This window comes from Entelurus aequoreus, linkage group LG15 (genome assembly GCF_033978785.1).
Source record: "Entelurus aequoreus isolate RoL-2023_Sb linkage group LG15, RoL_Eaeq_v1.1, whole genome shotgun sequence".
In the NCBI taxonomy this organism is placed as follows: domain Eukaryota; kingdom Metazoa; phylum Chordata; class Actinopteri; order Syngnathiformes; family Syngnathidae; genus Entelurus; species Entelurus aequoreus.
In genome coordinates, this window is record NC_084745.1 from 26,494,545 (window position 1) to 26,512,181 (window position 17,637).

The 17,637-nt window shown below is 38.6% G+C and overlaps 1 protein-coding gene across 1 annotated transcript in view; it reads left to right on the forward strand.

The window, feature by feature from the left end:
* oplah (5-oxoprolinase, ATP-hydrolysing) overlaps positions 1 to 16,034 on the forward strand; it is a 69,568-nt gene extending 53,534 nt beyond the window's left edge. The window contains exons 23-28 of the mRNA XM_062021132.1: positions 5,472 to 5,606; positions 5,705 to 5,854; positions 5,921 to 6,078; positions 7,631 to 7,791; positions 7,865 to 7,962; positions 11,374 to 16,034. Coding sequence (XP_061877116.1) covers positions 5,472 to 5,606; positions 5,705 to 5,854; positions 5,921 to 6,078; positions 7,631 to 7,791; positions 7,865 to 7,962; positions 11,374 to 11,523 — 852 coding nt within the window. The 3' untranslated portion in view covers positions 11,524 to 16,034. The remainder of the gene's footprint in view (positions 1 to 5,471; positions 5,607 to 5,704; positions 5,855 to 5,920; positions 6,079 to 7,630; positions 7,792 to 7,864; positions 7,963 to 11,373) is intronic.
* Positions 16,035 to 17,637: the final 1,603 nt, after the last annotated feature.

The following is a 17,637-nucleotide window of genomic DNA, read 5'->3' on the forward strand; positions in this document are numbered from 1 at the left end:
AATACAAGATTCTTGTGCGCAGACAAAGTTTTATGAGTAAAAAACGTCACACCAGGAAGCTGCGACATTTCTGACGAAGGCTGAAGTATCAGCCGAAACTGTCGGCAGGTGAGTGATCTCTTACTCCAAAAACATTGTCTACACCAGGGGTGTCCAAACTTTTTCCACTGAGGGCCGCACACGGAAAAATTTAAGCATGCGGGGACCATTTTGATATTTTTCATTTTCAAACCATAACAAAATATTTGGGTTTTTTTAACCTTTAGGGCTCCCGGGGACCATAAAGGGTCTCAGTCATTAAAATGTAAAAAATAAGTCAAATTATTATTATTTTTTATTTAACACTTACAGTAAATCTCTATATCAACTTCAGGTTGATATAAAGTAAAAAAAAAAAAAAATATGCCTTTTCTGTCAAAGACAACTTTGTTTTTTATAGTAAAACTGAAATATGCAGTATTTAGTAAATAGAGCCCTAAAAGATCAATAATGCAGGACCCCATTGATTTTAATTCTTTAATATTTTTGAATAATCACAGTGAAAAGTTAAATAAAATCCTACTAAATATATTTGGGATCCAAAAGGTCCCCCACTCATAAAGTGATACATTTTTATTAGTTTTTTTTTACTTTTAACACTTAAATTACGAGATCAACTTCAGATATATCTGTCGATTTTACGTTTGAACCATTATTTTGTTTGTATTATGCTCTTTTGTCAAATAAAACGATGTTTTTTTATGGCAACCACACAATATATGCAATATTTTTTCCACATAAAACATTTTTAAGTGATATTTTTTAAGTAATAATTCATTATAACATAGATTTTTTTGTCTTTTTTTTTTTTTTAGCAATGGCAAAAAAAAGAAAAATAAACAAAGACAAAAGAAAAAAAACAGCCTGCAGGGCAGCTTTGTGTCAACATTGCAACTTTTTCTTGTTAGATTTCACCTCATTCCACTTTTTTAAATATTTTTTTAAATTTTTGCAATATTCTCAATATTGCAATTTTTGCAGAATGTGTGGCGGGCCGGTAAACAATTAGCTGCGGGCCGCAAATGGCCCCCGGGCCGCACTTTGGGCACCCCTGCTCTACACACAAAAATTATTGTATTTCGGCTAAAAAGGCTGCCGTGTGCATGCCAGACCAGAAGACGGCAACATTACTTTGAAAATAAATGCTTACAAACACTTTTTGTTTTCCCGCATTTAAAATAGTTTTGAATAAGAGATGTTCTAATCAGGGTTTTAAGCTTCCGATACCGATCATCCATGAGTGAGATCAGCCGATACCAATACCGATCGCATGTTAACTGTACATTTTTCAATGTATTTATAGTGTGCTATTGACAGTTGAACAATATTTAAACTAATTTCTTATTCTCTTTAATTACATACAATCGTTTGATAAAAAAACAAAGTCAACAGTACACAATAACCAAACAAAAGCAAAAACTACTATCTATTAGTCATTTAAATCATTTGGGTTTTGCTTTCAAAGTCCTCCTGTGTCCAGGGAATTATTCGTAAATATTTGTAAACATGAACAAAAACGACAACAAAATGATCGAGACAGTGAAGACATCTATTTACTTACTCTTGTATCAATCATATACTACCCTTAATATCGACACCACCAATTTAGGGATTGATTTGCCTTCTTTTTGTGCATAACAACCAACAGTTGTTATATTATCCTCTCTCTAGACTCGTATTATTCTACTTGTTAATATAGGCTTACTTTCTGCTGCAACGTGGTTTGTTTCTAAAGTAATTTCTTTGTGCTGTTTCAAGCATGCTTGCTCCTGGATTGCACTCCATGTTTAGTTTTAAGAAACTATAAAATGCCATTTATTTGCCGTAATGGAGGTGATTATTATTCATTTAAGGGAGCGGCCCGACACTGTGTGTTGCGACACATAATTAGCTGCTAGTTATTTGTCAGCATAAATAGTGTCAGTCAGGAGGATTGGTGTTTGTGATCGGCGTTAAAAGACATACATCATTAATAGCTCGTAGAAGGATTTTACTGGAGTGGAAATCACAGTTTGCCCCCAAGGCCTCCCTATGGCTTAAGGACCTCATATTTTTCTTAGATTTAGAGAAAATTAAATATAATCTGAGGGGTACACCAAAACAATTTGACCTGACCTGGGGCTGCATAATTAGTTACATACACTATATTGCCAAAAGTATTTGGCCACCCGCCTTGACTCACATGTGAACTTGAAGTGCAATCCCATTCTTAACCCATAGGGTTCCATATGATGTCGGTCCACCTTTTGCAGCTATTACAGCTTCAACTCTTCTGGGAAGGCTGTCCACAAGGTTGCGGTGTGTGTTTATAGGAATTGTCTACCATTCTTCCAAAAGCGCATTGGTGAGGTCACACACTGATGTTGGTCGAGAAGGCCTGGCTCTCAGTCTCTGTTCTAATTCATCCCAAAGGTGTTCTATCAGGTTCAGGTCAGGACTCTGTGCTGGCCAGTCATGTTCATCCACACCAGTCATCCACGTCTTTATGGACCTTGCTTTGTGCACTGGTGCACAGTCATGTTGGAAGAATGAGGGGCCCGCTCCAAACTGTTCCCACAAGGTTGGGAGCATGGAATTGTCCAAAATGTTTTGGTATCCTGGAGCATTCAAAGTTCCTTTCACTGGAACTAAGGGGGCAACCCCAACTACTTAAAAACAACCCCACGCCATAATTCCTCCTCCACCAAATTTCAGACTCGGCACAATGCAGTTGGAAATATACCGTTCTCCTGGCAACCTCCAAACCCAGACTCGTCCATCAGATTGCCAGATGGAAAAGTGTGATTCATCAGTCCAGAGAAGGCGTCTCCACTGCTCTAGAGTCCAGTGGCGACGTGCTTTACACCACTGCATCCCACGCTTTGTATTGGACTTGGTGATGTATGGCTTAGATGCAGCTGCTCAGCCATGGAAACCCATTCCATTAAGCTCTCTGCGTGCTGTACGTGGGCTAAGTGGAAGGTCACATGAAGTTTGGAGCTCTGTAGCAACTGACTGTGCAGAAAGTCTTTGCACTAGTGATGGGTCCAGCAACAAAGATGCATCGGCGCATGCGTCGAGCTCATAGAGCGATACCCTGTGTCGGTGCGCGTACCGCTTTTAGAAAGTCAGGTGACTGATCATGAGCTGCTTTGGTCACGTGACCGATACGCGAACTGTATCGCACTGACGCCTCCTCTGTGCCCTGTGAGCAACATTCCCTCTAAGGTGCGCGCCTGCGCAATTGCGCACTGCTCAAGCGTCCTGCGCACAGCAAATATATGCCGCGCACCAAATCAAACCCATCTGAATTGTAAACAAAATAAACATATTTATTCTGTGTAATTTTGCACTGCAACTTTGAGTGACAGTGACAACAAGCGGCCCTAACGGTGTTCGTCAACACCGTTCAATTGAACACCGTTCAATTATCGAGATGCTTCGAGGACAGGAATTATATCGATCATTTTATTGAGCAAAACTGTTTATATTCGGCCATAACCACACCAAAAATATGAGTAAAAAACTTCTATCTCGAAAAACTAGTCATTTTCTGCCGTACAAACCAGGCCAAAACCAACTTGTCATCTGTCACCAACACGCATACCACTAAGCCACTGGTGCGTTTATGGCCACACAAAAAGTCGGACAACTCAAACACCACACAAAGTTACACTATGACTCCTCAGTCATACGTGTGCTTATTTTTCTGTCATTTATTATTAATGTTAATTTATTGATATTCATCATGGAATGCTGTTACTAGAGAAAGTTACAGGAATGACGGCGTGGCGAAGTTGGTAGAGTGGCTGTGCCAGCAATCGGAGGGTTGCTGGTTATTGGGGTTCAATCCCCACTTTCTACCATCGTAGTCACGATACATGTTCACATTATTTATTGACTGTATCTAAAAAAGATAAAAATATATTTGTATTTAAATTAAGATATGAAATAATCCTAAATGAAATACAATGACTTGGTTTATATTATTGTATATACTAGGTCATAAAATCAGTGTCAGTTGAGTCGGTCCATAGGTTGCCTGTAGGGATTTTTAATGTCCAGCAAAATTCAGTATTTAGTGACACAGTATCGACACAGTATTAATAAAGTTTTGCAATGTGTCGAAACGCTACATGACGCCTCATCAACCCATCACTACTTTGCACTATGCGCTTCAGCATCCGCTGACCCCTCTCTGTCAGGTTACGTGGCCTACCACTACGTGGCTGAGTTGCTGTTGTTCCCAAACTCTTCAATTTTCTTATAATAAAGCTGACAGTTGACTTTGGAATATATAGGAGCGAGGAAATTTCACGACTGGATTTGTTGCACAGGTGGCATCCTATGACAGTTCCACGCTAGAAATCACTGAGCTCCTGAGAGCGGCCTATTCTTTCACAAATATTTGTAGAAACTGTCTCCATGCCTAAGTGCTTGATTTTATACACCTGTGATTAGGACACCTGATTCTCATCATTTGGATGGGTGCCCAAATACTTTTGGCAATATAGTGTAGCTAAATTAAAGACACTATAGGATACATGTGACACTCTCTGTTGGCAATGAACCTTTCCACTTACCTCAACTCTTTTTTTGTTGTTGTTGTTTTTATTCAGTGACACTTCTCTGTATGTTCGTGATTTTTATTTTTGTTGTTACTTTTTTTCCTTTTAGTCAGTTCATGTGATTCTCTATCTGCTTGTGGTGAAGAGGAAGACAGTACATTGCTACCCACTGTGACTGAAATGTAGGACAGTGGGTGGGGGTGTTATTATTTTACGTGTATTATTTTTTGTAATTTTTATTTATTTATTTATGTTATTTTTTGGGGGGGGGCTGTTTTCTCAGTACCTGTATTATGATTTCCCTATCAAATGAATAAATAAATATTGTTATTTTTTTTAAATAATAATAAAAGACATAAATCGACAATGGCCAGTCACATACTTTTTCACGAAAAGCGGCCGATCGATAGGCACAACCCTATTTTTAAGTTAAAGTTAAAGTACCCACGATTGTCACACACACACTAGGTGTGGTGAAATTATTCTCTGCATTTGACCCATCACCCTTGATCAGGAGCAGTGAGCAGCAGCGGTGGCCGCGCCCGGAAATCATTTTTGGTGATTTAACCCCCAATTCCAACCCTTGATGCTGAGTGTCAAGCAGGGAGGTAATGGGTCCCATTTTTATAGTTTTTCATATTTTTTGGTTATTTTTGTGCAAGTTAAAAATGTTTTGGACTCTAGGAGTGCGGCAAATGTACAAGTACAAGCCAAACAACCCTGTAGTCCGCCATTGTTGTTTTGGCTGTGGCTTATTTACAAATGTTCACAAAACTTCCTTCTGACACAATTCTGCGCTCCTAAAATTATCAGTTAAAAATGGTGTTGTGTCAGCGTACCCTAGGAAAATTTGGGTAGTTAATTGTAAAATATTCACTCCTAAAGGGCACTGCAGTGTTTGACTTCACTGGGACTGGCACAGAGGTGTGGGGGAACTGCAACGCTCCAAGAGCAATCACACTCTCCGCCCTCATCTACTGCCTTCGCTGCATGGTGGGACAGGACATCCCCCTCAATCAGGTTTGATGCTTTCCTCTAAAGGCTGTCAATCACAAGAGGGAACACTATCGTCGTTTAATCCACTTTTCATGTTGGTTCCCGCCTCTCTTCTCATTTAGGGCTGTCTGGCACCAATTAAAGTCACCATCCCCTCAGGGTCCATCCTCCAGCCGTCGCAAAACGCAGCAGTGGTTGGCGGCAACGTGCTCACATCCCAGAGAGTTGTTGATGTCATTTTCAAGGCGTTTGAGGTCTGCGCCGCCTCTCAGGTGAGGATCAGTAACATTTCTTAGTTGTTTTTTTTTAATCGTCTGTCTAAAAAATGTTTGTCTCAGGGTTGCATGAACAACGTTTCATTTGGCAGTGAGAAGGTTGGGTACTATGAGACTGTCGCCGGGGGCGCTGGGGCGGGGCCGAGCTGGAGTGGCAGAAGTGGCGTGCACAGTCACATGACCAACACTCGTATCACTGACCCTGAGATTCTGGAGAAGAGGTAAGACATTAAGACAAAAGTAATTTTTTAGTATTTAGGATTTGAATTGCTTAACTGTTGGAAATGAATGTTTTTTTAAATATTTAAAAATATGAAATTAATAATATTATTATAAATATTAAATTATTGGTATAATTAATAATAATTGTAATTATTTTAAAAGTATGACATTTTTATTTTTATTCTTTAACTCAATTAATGATTTTTGAATGAATTAAAAAAGAAAATACTTAAGAAATTGTGTGGCGTTTACACTCACATGACCAACACTCGTATCACTGGCATTACGACAAAGGTCATTAGGGGCATTTAGGGATTTTCTTGAATAACTATTGGGTATTTTTGTTATTATTTAAAAATATGGAACTGTTTAAGGGGCTGTTTGCAACATTTACACTGGTGCCTAAAGGGCGCCAACTTTCCAATGTATTTTACACAGTATATCCTGCTCACTTACATCATCAAGGACCTAACTACGTACGTACATAACACATGCACGCGCATTAGCTTTGGGTGTTGTATAACAACATGACTGCCAATTGCTCGTTGCTTCTCTTGGACTGTTTTTGTATGTGTGCACATGCTCCCTGCACTTACATGTTGACGAGACCAAGTGAGTGACCGCCGTAAACACATTTTATTTGGGTCGGTAAAAAAAACATGTTTGATAAACTATGTAATTGTGAAAAATATAGACAATTGTCAAATGTATTCTGTTAAACCACTAATAGTAACATACCGTAATTTCCGGACTATAAGCCGCACCTGACTATAAGCCGCACCAGCTAAATTTAGGGGAACATACAGATTGCTCCATATATAAGCCGCACCCGACTATAAGCCGCAGGGTTTTGATGTGTAATTACCGTAGTATATAGGGGTTCCTGCTACCACGGAGGGGATTGTCGGGACAGAGATGACTGTTTGGGAACGCAAAGCGTCCCATTTATTAACAATAAATCTTTCAATCATTCAATCAAACTTTCACATCTTTGACATGGCGAACAGCATTCGTGCAGAGTACAAATAATACAACGGTGCAAAGTAATACAAAGTGCTCACCTGTACGTTATCAAAATAACCAGCCTACCGGTATATGAAAAGTCAGTCTTTAATCATTGTGTCATCGTCTTCCTCCTGCGTACTAAAACCACCGAAATCCTCTTCGTCGGTGTCGGAGAAGAACAGGCCGTAAATAAGCCGCACCCTTGTATAAGCCGCAGGGACCAGAACGAGGGGAAAAAGTAGCGGCTTATAGTCCGGAAATTACGGTAAGCTAGTTGGTGTTATTCTTGTTATATTTTTTGCTTTAAAAATTTTTACTGTGAGGAAATTGCAAACATGTTTGAGAATCAATCATTATTACGATTTTTTTTAAATATATATAATTCAATGAATATTATTTTTTTATTAATTATAAATAAATAAATACAATTCTATTTAACATGGATTGACAGCAACTCTGCAGGTTCCTACTAAGTACTGCACTCCATTCTGCCTTAATTGCTTCAAGACATGATCAATTATTAATGATTATTTTCATCTTTATTAGATACCCTGTGATATTGGAGCAGTTCTCCTTGAGACCCGCTTCAGGAGGTGCAGGGAAACACTGCGGAGGAGACGGTGTCATTCGCAAGCTGCTGTTCAGGGACAAAGTAGTTCTGTCTGTGCTGAGTGAGAGGCGATCCAGACGTCCCTACGGCCTCAACGGTAAACTCTTCGGACGCTTTCTTACATGCTTGATTGTTATTATTTCACCTTGTTGTCTGTCTCTGCTGGTCAGGGGGTGAAGATGGTGCTGCGGGACTGAACCTGCTTCACAGAGCTGATGGCAGAATACTCAGTCTGGGTGCTAAGACCAGCGTCAGCCTTCAACCAGGGGTAAAGACATCAGTATGACCTCAGATACCAATTTATTGCAAACAAACTAAACTTATAAAAATAAGCCGGTTTAATATTACTTTTAAGCCAAAAAATATATTCTCCTCACTCTGAATATCCAAACTACTTATTACCGTTTTTTCTGCACTATAAGGCGAACCTAAAAACCTCCAATTTTGTCAAAAGCTGACAGTGCGCCTTATAATCCGGTGCGCCTTATATATGGACCAATATTGAGTCTCCAACAGGTAAAAGTTTCAATCAATCAATCAATCAATCGCAACTACGGTAAGCAGCCGCCGACTTCATTTTCCCCCATAGAAGAAGTTCTTCTTCTACGGTAAGCAGCCACCCCCGTAGAAGAAGAAGCGTGCGGTGCATGCTGGGATATATGACTGCGCGAGGCGTGCTGTTTCATTTCCATTTGTTTGTTCATGTAAAGACCCCAAAATGGCTCCTGTTAAGAGACACGCTTACGACGCAGAGTTTAAACTCAAGACGATCAGTCACGCAGTAGAACACGGGAATAGAGCGGCAGCGACACTGACTCGATTAATGACGACTTCGACGAGACTGAGCCGGGCATGTTGGATGCCGTATCCGCCCAACTGTTTAATTCGGACACTGAAGAAGAAGGATTTGAGGGATTCGTGGATGAGGAATAACTTCATAAAGTGAGCATTACATGTTTATTTTGTGTGTTGTGTTGTGTGACATTAACGTTTGAGCAACGTTGAGTTATTGATATTGTTATTGCTCTGCACTATTTCGAGTGTTACTATACTATGATTGCACTAACGTTTGATTTACCGTAACAGTATCACTGTTTTGTACGTGTTTATTGAATCAGGGAAAGAGGCCCTCCACTATGTGATATAAATGTTGCACTACATGTTATACCTTGCTGTTGTTAAAAGATAAACAAAACACCACGTCACTGACTTTACCTCGGGGAAAATAATAAAACGGCTGTTTATTCATTTTGGGAGTGAACAGAGTTGTCAGAACGCTGGTTTGTAATCTATTAATAAAGTTTGACTGACCTATCTGACTGTTTTGTTGACATTCCCTTTAGCGCAGCTCCATCTAATGGATGCATAACGTAACCCCAGCCTCTACTGTAGCGTCTATTCTATGCGCCTTATGATGCGGTGTGCCTTATAATGCGGTGCGCCTTATATATGAACAATGTTTTAAAATATGCCATTCATTGAAGGTGCGCCTTATAATCCGGTGCGCTTTATAGTGCGGAAAATACGGTAATCAATCTAATAGTTGATGAAGCTTCATTATGTCAGTCTGACTGTAAAATATCCTGACTTATTTGACATTTAACACACTTAATTCATGAAAATGTTTTAAGTCAAGTTCTATTTATGGACCATTAAAAGTAAAGCAAAAAAATTCTAAATATCTACAATGACCATATTGAACCATAAGGCGACACTTCTTTTTTTTTTTTTTCAAAAGACAAAACATTAAATTCTTGAATTTAAATGAAAACAGGAGTTCAGAACATTCCCAAGAGAGATTATTTTATCCTATTGGAACAAAATGTAAAACCACCAATGTATTAATTTACTTTTTTTTTTTTTTTGTCGAACGATCCTAAATAATAGACCAGGGGTTCTCTGACTTTCTTCACAGAGTACCACCTCAAAAACACTTCCTCTCCAAGTACCACCATAATGACCAACATTAAAACACATTAGCGTAGAAGGCCTAAGTATTCATTAAAACATGTCATAGTGTTTTTATTTAACAAGTATATTTAATATTTTGTTGCGATGAGGTGGCGACTTGTCCAGGGTGTACCCCGCCTTCCGCCTGTATGCAGCTGAGATAGGCTCCAGCACCACCCGCGACCCCGAAAGGGACAAACGGTAGAAAATGGATGGATGAATTTAATATTTTGTGCACTGTAGCATTACACACTGTTTGGACATTAGCACTTTGTTTGAATATTTAATTAGGTGATTATTTGGCATACCACTAAATGGAACCCGCGTGCCACTAGTGTAGTTTTAGAATCACTATAATCAAGGCCAACTTTATGCGCGGGCTTACCTGAGCTGAAGCCCAGGGGCCCCACCCAATCAGGGGTGCCCGATTTTGACGTCAGAATAAAAGGATTGGTGTTCATAGCTGTTAGTTAGTTCAGCTTTGTCTTGCGATTATGTACTCTCTGCCGGCTGCAATGTTTTTTTTCACTACTCTGAGCGGGGCTTGAACCCCCTGCTGGTGTAAGAGACCAGCGTACTACTACTGAACTAAAAGATTAAAGTACCAATGATTGTCACACACACCTAAATGTGGTGAAATTTGTCCTCTGCATTTGTCCCATCCCCTTGGGGAGCAGTGGGCAGCAGCGGCGCCGCGCCCAGGAATCATTTTGGTGATTTAACCCCCAACTCCAACCCTTTGTTGCTGAGTGCCAAGCAGGGAGGTTATGGGTGCCATTTTTATAGTCTTTGGTACGACTCGGCTGGGATTTGAACTCCAACCTACCGATCTCAGGGCGGACACTCTAACCACTAGGCCACTGAAGCACAGACAGTCCCCCTACTTGAAGTAGACTGGCTTCCATTACACTCGCACAGACGTGCATGTGCCCGTCGCGAAGGATATGTTTTCATGAACGGAAGTATTCTTAAAATGAGTGATATTTTTGCGTTGAATCGTAAAATCGTGATTTTATTTTTCTTCAAACTGTGTTTTCGGGCAGTGGGAGAGGGGGTTGTTGAGGTTTGGAGGGAGGGCCCCAAAAACCGCTCAGCCCCAGGGCCCTCCCTCAGGTTAAAGCGGCCTTGACTGTAATAGACAGTAATATAAAAGAAGTTGCAATTATAAACCTTCAAGGTACTCAAAGCGCTTTGACAGTATTTCCACATTTACCCATTCACACACACATTCACACACTGATGGCGGGAGCTGCCATGCAAGGCGCTAACCAGCAGCCATCAGGAGCAAGGGTGAAGTGTCTTGCCCAAGGACACAACGGACGTGACAATTCCTCAAAATGACAAAAAAAGCCAAAAAGCCATTAGAAAACAAAACAAAACTAATCTGTTCTTCATTTTTGATCTGTGGCGAAAGTCCAATATTATGTACAACGGAACCTCCATTTATTGGTTCTTATATATAGAAAAGTGTGTATATTGAAGCAAATTTTGTTCATAAGAAACAACGTAAACATGAAAAATTAGTTCCAGCCTCGACAAAAGTCCACCTTTTAGTAAAATTTTGTACAGTTTGAACACAATAAAAAGCGCTATACATTACTGTATGTGCCAAACAAACATAACAAGGGGGCTGAACTGGGGATGAACAGTCCCTCTATTCAGCCGCCCTGCCGACACACACACACACACACACTGTCACTTTACTCTGTGTTTCCGTCTCCCCCTACAGGACATGTTCTGCCTATACACTCCAGGAGGAGGGGGTTACGGGAAGGAGGACGGAAACCGAAAACCGCAGACAAAGCGCAGGCGTGTATACGAGACTTTTCCCGAGAGAGGCAGCGTCTTTGAGTACCGCATGGCGCAAGAAGGAGTGTGACACAGCACAGGTGGAAGGATTCAACACAAAGTATGGACGCACCCATACAATTATAAACATACGATATGCAGCATTGTACTAACAAAAACATCACAACAAAGCGTGTTCCTTTGAATTGTGAGACAGCGGCCTCTGCTGGATCCGTAGCATAACACTTCGTTTTGCCACCTGCAGATAGCGCCATCAAACCACTCTCTCTTCAAGTTACCATTTAAAAAAATAGTTACTTACGAGTTAAAGCAGAGAAAATAAATCAATGACTATGCGGGGGAGCGAATAAAACCACAAAAAAGTGGGAATCTACTGTAGATTTCTTTTTTTTAACATTAACCAACATTAAAAAAAACATTAAAGTCAGATCTTTTTGGCTGATCTTTACAAAAATGGCATTGAAATGTATTAAAACACAAAATGTCATAATCCATTTAAGTGCAATATATTTTTCAGGATATAGAGCAAATTGAATCAATTAAAGTTTTTAGTGGAGGAAAAAAAATGATTGAGCCCTTTTTTTTTTAACCAAACAGTTTTTTTTAGGTGTAAACAAGGCACGTATTTGTTGCTTTTTTGGGAAAATTTTCATTTAAAAAAATAATTTTATTTACACTGTGGTCACAGTAACTGAGCCCACCGTGACAAGTCGTACATTTAAATTAGGACGTGATTGTTAATATGTATCCCTCGTGTGCTTTGTCTTCTGGGAGGAGAGGGGGCATCCCTAAGTGGTGTTGCCCTCCTCCCTTCTTTTTTGGGGGGGTGAGGAATGACGAGGGAGGATGCCCGGTGAGGGAGTGCAGGCATGCGTAGACCAGCTGATAAAGAGATAGCGACCACTGCGGAGGAAGCAGCAGGAGGTCGACGGCTGCCTGGATTTTGGATGTAAATCAGATGTTTTGTCTTTGAGAGCTGCAAATTCCAATTGGGAACTCACGGACGATTGATCAAAGATAGTTTCCTTGTTTATGGATCACAGTTCCTGTGCTAAAGAATACTCTTTAAGATGATTTGACAATATCCAGACTTTCTTTATCAGCTCTAAGCTTTAAGAGCTGTTGTAGTAACATTGAACAAGACCAATTTCGAACAATAAACAGCCACATTTATTAGGTTTTAGGGTGTTGAATTCAGTAGAAGCATTTTAATCCAATAGTAGAAAGAGAAATAAAAATAAACCATTTTATTATACCTTTTAAGCCAAAAATATATTTTTCTCAATTTAAATTAAGTTACAATACTTACACAAAATCATCTAATAGTACAAAGAAGCTTTTTCATGTCAGTCTGACTGGTTAAATAATCTGATTTATTTATTAACACACTTAACTCATGAAGATTTTCAAGTGAAATTTTAATTCATGTAGCATTAAAAAGTAACACAATAGAAATACATTACTAAATATCTTAAATTGCCATATTGACCCGTATGTAAGACGATCCTTTTTCACAGCGTGTTATTTTTATTATATTTTAAAAATCACAACAAATCAAGCTCTTCAATGACCACACTGACCCGAATATAGGACAGTCCATATTTTTGAAAACTCCTCTTTAAAGACAAAATCCATGATAAAAACGAAAAAGCAAGTTCTTAAATGACCATGTTGCCCTGCATACAAGATGACCCTTTTCATTTGCAAAACCTTTTATTTTTATTTTTCAAACAAGAACATAACCCCAGACAAAAAGAAAGCTCTTAAATCACCGTATTGACCTGAATATAAGACAGTCCTTTTTTTTCCCAAAACCATAAAAAAACAAGAAAAAACCCAGACACAGAAACACATAATTAATTAAGTTTTAAAATGACAATATTGACTCGCATATTAGACAATCCTATTTTCCAACATTTTTAAAGACCAAATCCAAGACAAAAACAACAAAAATCAAGCTCTTAGATAGCCATATTTAGCCGAACATAAACTGTTTTTCCTTTTCCAAAGCCTGTTTTTGGGGTTGTTTTTTTGGGGGGGGGGGACGGTGTGTTTTTAAGAAAAAAAGACAAAAATCAAGCTCTTAAACAACCATATTGACTGAATATAAGATTTTTTTTTTCAAAAACCTGTTTTCCCTTATATCACCGAATTGTAAGGGTGTCCAAAAAATGTTGAATCAATCATGATTTTTATTTGTTACGATTCTTAATCAATAAAAGCAAATCAAAGGTCGATTTAAAAAAATGTGTAGCGTATTTTTCGGAGTATAAGTCGCTCCGGAGTATAAGTCGCACCGGACGAAAATGCATAATAAAGAAGGAAAAAAACATATATAAGTCGCATTTTGGGGGGAAATTTATTTCATAAAACCCAACACCAAGAATAGACATTTGAAAGGAAATTTTTAAAAATTAAATAAAGAATAGTGAACAACAGGCTGAATAAGTGTAGGTTATATGACGCATAAATAACCAACTGAGAACGTGCCTGGTATGTTAACGTAACATATTATGGTAAGAGTCATTCAAATAACTATAACATATAGAACATGCTATACGTTTACCAAACAATCTATCACTCCTAATCGCTAAATCCCATGAAATCTTATACGTCTAGTCTCTTACGTGAATGAGCTAAATGATATTATTTGATATTTTACGGTAATGTGTTAATAATTTCACACATAAGTCGCTCCTGAGTATAAGTCGCACCCCCGGCCAAACTACGAAAAAAACTGCGACTTTATAGTCCGAAAAATACGGTACGCATATTTCTATTTTATTTTTTAAATCTGTTTTGTCCATCCACTCAGGCAAACCATGTTGTTGATGTAGATGCCCATATCTGCTGTACAGATTTACTTTACAAAAGAGAAGTGTGGGATACTTCTCTTGTTGTCTTGTCTGTATTTGACTTTATGAAATGTTTGGGTGGAATTTTATTAAACAAATCAGTTTTCTTTTAAAGGGGAGCTGCACTTTTTTGAAATTTTGCCTATCAATCACAATCATTATGAAAGACATGAAGGTTATATATTTGTTTGCATTCTAAATAATAAATAAATGTGATCAAAGGTCCCCTTACAATAGAGCCTTTGGGAGCAACTCTATTTTGCCACTAAAATCTCTTAAAAACAATCCAAACAACTCCATTAAGGTTTCATAAACATGATGCAAGTATATATCTAATGTAATATTGGGCACATTTATAATAACATTTAATATTTACGTATTTTGATCATTTCTAAAACGCATCATGACGTTTGCTTTTTTATTCACCACTGATTCTTACTCACTGCAGACTCCATGAGAGCCAACAAACAAAATAATCACTTGCTGTACAAGCTCTGCTGTCATTAGGATGCCGACTGCTTGGATGTTCATATATTCCCATTTAGGTGAAGAATGACTCATAATTCTCGCGAAGAAAAGTGAGGTGGAACCAAACGTCTTTTCGGGTCGTTCTTGCATTTCAGAGTCCTACATGGCTGTCAAAGTGTACCAACTTGTCGGAATATGTCCTCAGACTTCTTCTGAGGACGGCGTGGCGCAGTTGGTAGAGTGACCGTGCCAGCATCCTGAGGGTTCCTGGTTCAATCCCCACCTTCTACCAACCTCGTCACGTCCGTTGTGTCCCTGAGCAAGACACGTCACCCTTGCTCCTCATGGGTCGTGGTTAGGGCCTTGCATGGCAGCTCCCGCCATCAGTGTGTGAATGTGGAAATAGTGTCAAAGCGCTTTGAGTACCTCGAAGGTAGAAAAGCGCTATACAAGTATAACCCATTTTCCATTCTGTCCAGGTGAGATGCATGATTTATGATCTACAATAAACTTACAGGGAGCAAGGAAGCGAGGAAACACCTCGCTAGTCGACCATCACAGTGTCGCTATAATAACAATATCACTAATACTTGGTTAATATTCAAGTCACGAAATGTAAATAGTGTACTGTTGGCATTTTTGTATGGTTATTTATTGGATTTCATGGGCGGAATAGAGGACCTCCCATTAGCTCCGCTGTAAGCAGACTTTTATTTACGTTTATTTACAAGTTAGAGTGCATTAAAAAAAAACACCTGTCGTCATGTCTTTCATAAGGATCGTGAACGATGGGCAAAATTCCAAAAAAAGTGCAGTTCCCCTTTAAGTAATATAAAAATGTATCACAGCTGTTTATTTTATGGAGGAATGTAGGTAATTATACAACTGGCACCGAATGTTATTAAAAAGTATTGATTTTGAATCAAGAATGGTTTTCAATCGATTCTGAATGGAATGGTTACCCTGGTTCCTCATATTTTTTCTCTTTCTATTGCAATATTTTCTCGTACAATTATTACTTTTTCATGTAAAATTATTACTTTTTAACGCAAAATGGTGACATTTGTCGTTGAAAATTCTGACCTTCATCACGATATTGCCATTTTTTTTTTTCTTGTAAAATGGTGACATTTTTGGAGTAAAATTCAGATTATTATTATAATATTGCCAACATTATAAAGTTTTCTTATAAAATTGTGACTTTTGTCGAGTAAAATTAGGACTCTTTTCATAAAATTGCCAACATTTTAAGCTTTTCTTGTAAAGTTGTGACTGTTATTGAGTAAAATTCCAACTTTTATCATAACATTGCACAAATGTTCAGTTTTTCTTGTAAAATTTTAACTTGCGTTGAGTAAAATTATGACTTTTATTATAATACTGCCAATACTGAAACTGTGACCTTTTTCCTGTGAAATTCCAACTAATTTTTCACAACAAGCTTTTTTATATTTGCATAGTATGTATATGTTATTAATGTAGTAAATGCAACTCTTTATATATCTAGAAAGGGTGGTCCCAAAGAGGTAGGCATTTTCCGGAGGTCTCCACAGGTAAAAAATACAAGAATGTGTGTGTGTGTGTGTGTGTGTGTGTGTGTGTGTGTGTGTGTGTGTGTGTGTGTGTGTGTGTGTGTGTGTGTGTGTGTGTGTGTGTGTGTGTGTGTGTGTGTTTTCTTGTATTTCTACTTGTATTTCTACCCTTCTTGAGACATCAACAAGGAAAAGTACCTTCCATATGAGGACCGGTGAACAAGTTAAGACCAAAATCATGGTCCCAATACGGAAAACCATTGCATCTAATAGAGAGCCAAATACTAGATATTAATTTTTAATTTTCTTGAGGGAACTATCCTGAAGGAATCAATAAAGTACTATCTATCTATCAATCTAGAGTCTGTGAACATTGCTCCAAAGCCAGGATTTTTTGTTGATTTAATGTGCATACAAAAGTAAACATTGACAGGTGCAAAGGCAGCAATATATGATAAAACAAGTTAAAGTTAAAGAAGCACTTCCCTCTTCCTCCCTAAAAAAACCCGCCAGGTGAACAGCTGATTTTACGACTTCCGGTGCTGACGTAAGACAACCCGCGTCCCATATGTGACCATAGGATGAACAAATACACTACGGTACTAAGACTATAGTGGCCATTAACAGTTAATTTCTACAGCTGGGTTGCCCAAAGTGCGGCACAGAGGCCATCTGTGGTTTGTGACTCGTTTGTCATCGGCCTTAAGCACACGCCCACTGCTCCCCTCACCTCCCAGGGGTTTTTTTTGATTGATTGAGACTTTTATTAGTAGATTGCACAGTGCAGTACATATTCCGTACAATTGACCACTAAATGGTAACACCCGAATAAGTTTTTGAACTTGTTTAAGTCGGGGTCCACTTAAATTGATTCATGATACAGATATATACTATCATCATAATACAGTCATCACACAAGATAATAATCAGAGTATATACATTGAATTATGTACATTATTTACAATCCGGGGTGTGGGATGTGGCCGGGGGTGGGGAGGGTTAGGTTTGGTTGATATCAACACTACAGTCATCAACAATTGCATCATCAGAGAAATGGACATTGGAACAGTGTAGGACTGAGTTGGTAGGATATGTACAGCAAGTAGTGGACATAGAGAGAGAGATCAGAAAGCATAAGAATAAGTATCTACATTTGATTATTTACAATCCGGGGAGGTAGGAAGTGGAAGGGAGGGTGTTAGTTTAGGGTGATCAAGGGTGATGGGTCAAATGCAGAGAATAATTTCGCCACACCTAGTGTGTGTGTGACAATCATTGGTACTTTAACTTTAACTTATTACAAAAACCAAAAAAATAGAGATCTCATTT